Source organism: Triticum dicoccoides, chromosome 1B, assembly GCF_002162155.2.
Source record: "Triticum dicoccoides isolate Atlit2015 ecotype Zavitan chromosome 1B, WEW_v2.0, whole genome shotgun sequence".
Taxonomy (NCBI): Eukaryota; Viridiplantae; Streptophyta; class Magnoliopsida; order Poales; family Poaceae; genus Triticum; species Triticum dicoccoides.
In genome coordinates, this window is record NC_041381.1 from 978,891 (window position 1) to 982,523 (window position 3,633).

Genomic DNA, 3,633 nt, shown 5'->3' on the forward strand with positions numbered 1-3,633 from the left:
ATATCCATACTCTATTTCCTAACGACTACTGTACTAGGGACGACCCACAAGTCGTGGTCTCGTTGGTTAAATTTAGTCTCCTTGACTGTGATGAACACGGCAGACGCTGAGCATGCGACGACCGACCGAGGGGTTGACGCTGACATGCAACGATCCCCAGCTACTCTCCAGTGGAAACATCCCTTTAATTTTTTGTCCGACCTGGCGACAAGCCTTCTTAAAATCATGCGTGCTGAAGGCGAAACATACATCGCAATGGCCACAACTCCACCATCTTCCACGAGCTACCTGCTCATCATCCTAGCCCTAGCCCTAGCACTAGCAGCCTCTGCCGTCGCTGCTGGAAGTGGAAACGGGAGCTGCATCCCGGCAGAGAGGGCGGCGCTGCTCGCATTCAAGGCCGCCATCACAAGCGACCCGGCGAACCTCCTCGGCTCGTGGCATCATGGCCACGACTGCTGCCAATGGGGCGGCGTGAGGTGCCACAGCCGGACAGGCCACGTCGTCAAGCTCGACCTCCACAACGAATTCGTCGAACAAGATTACGCTTCTTTTTGGTTCCCTGGTAACCATTCGCTGCATGGCCAGATAAGTTCTTCGCTGCTCGCTCTGCCCCATCTCAAGCATCTGAACCTTAGCGGGAACATGGTTCTCGGAGATGGAAGGCCTATACCAGAGTTCATGGGTTCCCTCCGGAGATTGACACACCTTGACCTATCTTCCTTGAATTTCAGTGGTAGACTGCCTCCTCAGCTAGGCAACCTATCCAAACTCGTGTATCTTGACATAAACTGTGGTAGGACCTCTGATATGATGACATACTCAATGGATATTTCTTGGTTAGCCCGTCTCCCCTCACTCAAGCATCTCGACATGGGCGGTGTGAACCTTAGCGCAGCGGTAGACTGGGTTCACACACTAAACAAGCTTCCGAACCTGGTTGTGTTGGAACTCAATTATTGTGGCCTTAATGATTATAGTGGGAGTACGTCTTTCCTACTCCATAACCTCACGCTTCTTGAGGAACTTGATCTCTCAAACAACCATTTAAACAGTCCAGCTGTAAAGAATTGGCTTTGGGGTTTAACAAGCCTCAAAAGCCTAATCATATACGGTGCTGAATTAGGGGGAGCTTTTCCTCCCGAGTTGGGAAACTTGACCTTATTAGAGACCCTTGACCTGTCATTCAACCACATCAAAGGGATGATACCGGCGACTCTGAAAAAGGTGTGTAACTTGAGATATCTAGACCTCAAAGTGAACAACATTGATGGGGACATATCAGAACTAATTCAAAGGCTACCAAATTGTTCTTCTAAGAATCTGCAAGTCCAGACTTTGGGAGAGACCAACATCACAGGGACAACTTTACAATCACTTGTAAACCTATCCAGCTTAAACACGCTTGAACTTGGTTTCAACCACTTGAGAGGTTCTGTGCCCGTGGAGATTGGGACACTTACAAATTTGACCAACTTGTCCCTTAAGTTTAACAAACTTACTGGTGTGATATCTGAGGATCATTTTTCTGGTCTGACGAATTTAAAACAAATTGACTTGTCTTATAATAATGGTTTGGCAGTCATCGTGGGTTCGGACTGGGAACCTCCCTTCAACTTGCAATTGACAAGGCTTGCATCTTGTCATTTGGGCCCCCAGTTCCCTAAATGGCTGCGATCGCAAAAAGGCATTGTACTTCTTGATATTTCAAACGCAGGTATCACAGATAGGATCCCATATTGGTTCTGGACTACCTTTTCGGATGCCCAGTTTTTAAATGTCTCATTTAACCAAATTAGTGGTGAGCTGCCACCTAATTTGGACTTCATGTCAATGGAAGTACTTTTTCTCCAGTCAAATCATCTAACTGGTTTGGTACCACAATTACCAAGAACAATTGTATTCTTGGACATCTCCAGAAATTGTTTAAGTGGGTTTGTGCCATCAAATTCACAAGCTCCATCTTTAGAGGCTGTCGTTCTCTTTTCCAACTGTATAATTGGGGCTATTCCAAGGTCATTTTGTCAGTGGTCAAATCTGCGGCTCTTAGATCTTTCAAACAATCAGCTTGTAGGGCAACTTCCCGACTGTGGCAGAAAAGAAACGAGACGATGGCATAACACAAGCAACAACATTTCAAGGGTCAGAATCACAAGCCATTTCGGTTTGGAAGTCCGTACTCTCCTTGTAAGCAACAATAGTCTTTCAGGTGGATTCCCTTCACTCCTACGACGGTGCCGAAATCTTCTTTTCCTCGACCTAGCTCAAAATAAATTGAGTGGAGAGCTACCTGCATGGATTAGTGATCGAATGGCAGCTTTGATCATGCTACGCTTAAGATCGAACAACTTCTCAGGTCACGTTCCAATTGAAATAACCGGACTTCTTGCTCTTCGCATCCTTGACCTAGCTAATAACACCTTTTATGGGGATATTCCACAAAGTTTAGTGAATTTCAAAGCTTTGACTGCCATTAATGAAGCTGTAGATCCAGAAAACAATCCTTTCACAGAAGAATATATTGGGGCGACGTCGTACGACAATATGGGGCTGACTGGGGATAGTTTATCAGTTGTCATAAAAGGCCAAGTGCTTGCCTACAGGGAGAATAGTGTATATTTGATGAGTATTGATTTATCCTGCAACAGTTTTACTGGACAAATCCCAGAAGATATTAGCTCTCTTGTTGGACTCATAAACCTGAATTTGTCATCAAACTTCTTGAGCGGAAATATCCCATACAAGATTGGAAATCTGCAAGCACTCGAGTCTCTTGATCTCTCAAAGAACCAGCTTTCTGGTGAAATTCCGCTGGGCTTATCAAATTTGACATCATTGAGCTATATGAACTTGTCATATAATGGTCTATCAGGTAGAATACCATTGGGGCGTCAACTAGATACCCTTAAAACAGATGATCCAGCTTCTATGTACATTGGCAACCCTGCTCTTTGTGGACGTCCCCTTCCAAAGCAATGTCTTGGAGATGAACCAACTCAAGGAGATTCAGTAAGATGGGATAAAGATGGTCAATCTCAAATGGATATTTTGTTTAGCCTGATTGTGGGGTTTGTGGTAGGCCTCTGGATGGTAATTTGTGGCCTTGTGTTCATGAAGAAATGGAGGTACACTTATTTCAGGTTACTTGATAAGTTATCTGACAAGGTCTATGTCATCTCTGTTGTTACTTGGCACAAATGGTCCAGAAACATTGGCGAAAATTAAGCTACTTAGCTACACAAATAAGGAGGATGCAGAACTTAATATTATATTAATTTTCTGTGTCATGCTTTCTCATTGAGAATATCATCACTGTAAGGTGAAGTCAATGTATCTCGTTGTTAAACATACACGTTCTGTACTCAGAGGAGATTATAGGTTGTACTCGTGAGACGATATACATTGGTTGTTTAACTTAGACTTATCTCATGTAACCAATTGTATCTCTTCTCTATCCCTTGTCTCCCAAGTATGTAATCTCAACAACCTGTACGCATATACCAGAGTTAAGCGCCTGGCTATATAAACACGCACCCGTCGCCCTCGGTATGGTACGACGTTTCCCTAAACTTTTTGAATGTTAAAGTTTGCTTGTTGTGCTTGTTACAGTAGATGTTATGGTGCCAACCAGAG

At 44.2% G+C, this 3,633-nt stretch overlaps 1 protein-coding gene across 1 annotated transcript; it reads left to right on the plus strand.

Annotated features, from left to right (window-relative positions):
- Positions 1–255: 255 nt before the first annotated feature.
- LOC119298685 (receptor-like protein EIX2) lies at positions 256–3,389 on the plus strand. Its single transcript, XM_037575984.1, has one exon. It carries the CDS (start codon positions 256–258, stop codon positions 3,223–3,225), a length of 2,970 nt encoding a protein of 989 aa, XP_037431881.1. The 3' UTR covers positions 3,226–3,389.
- The last annotated feature ends 244 nt before the right edge of the window (positions 3,390–3,633 follow it).

Bases quoted from the DNA above. Each gene is read 5' to 3' on its own strand.
- LOC119298685 (XM_037575984.1), top strand. From the start codon at position 256: ATGGCCACAACTCCACCATCTTCCACGAGCTACCTGCTCATCATCCTA.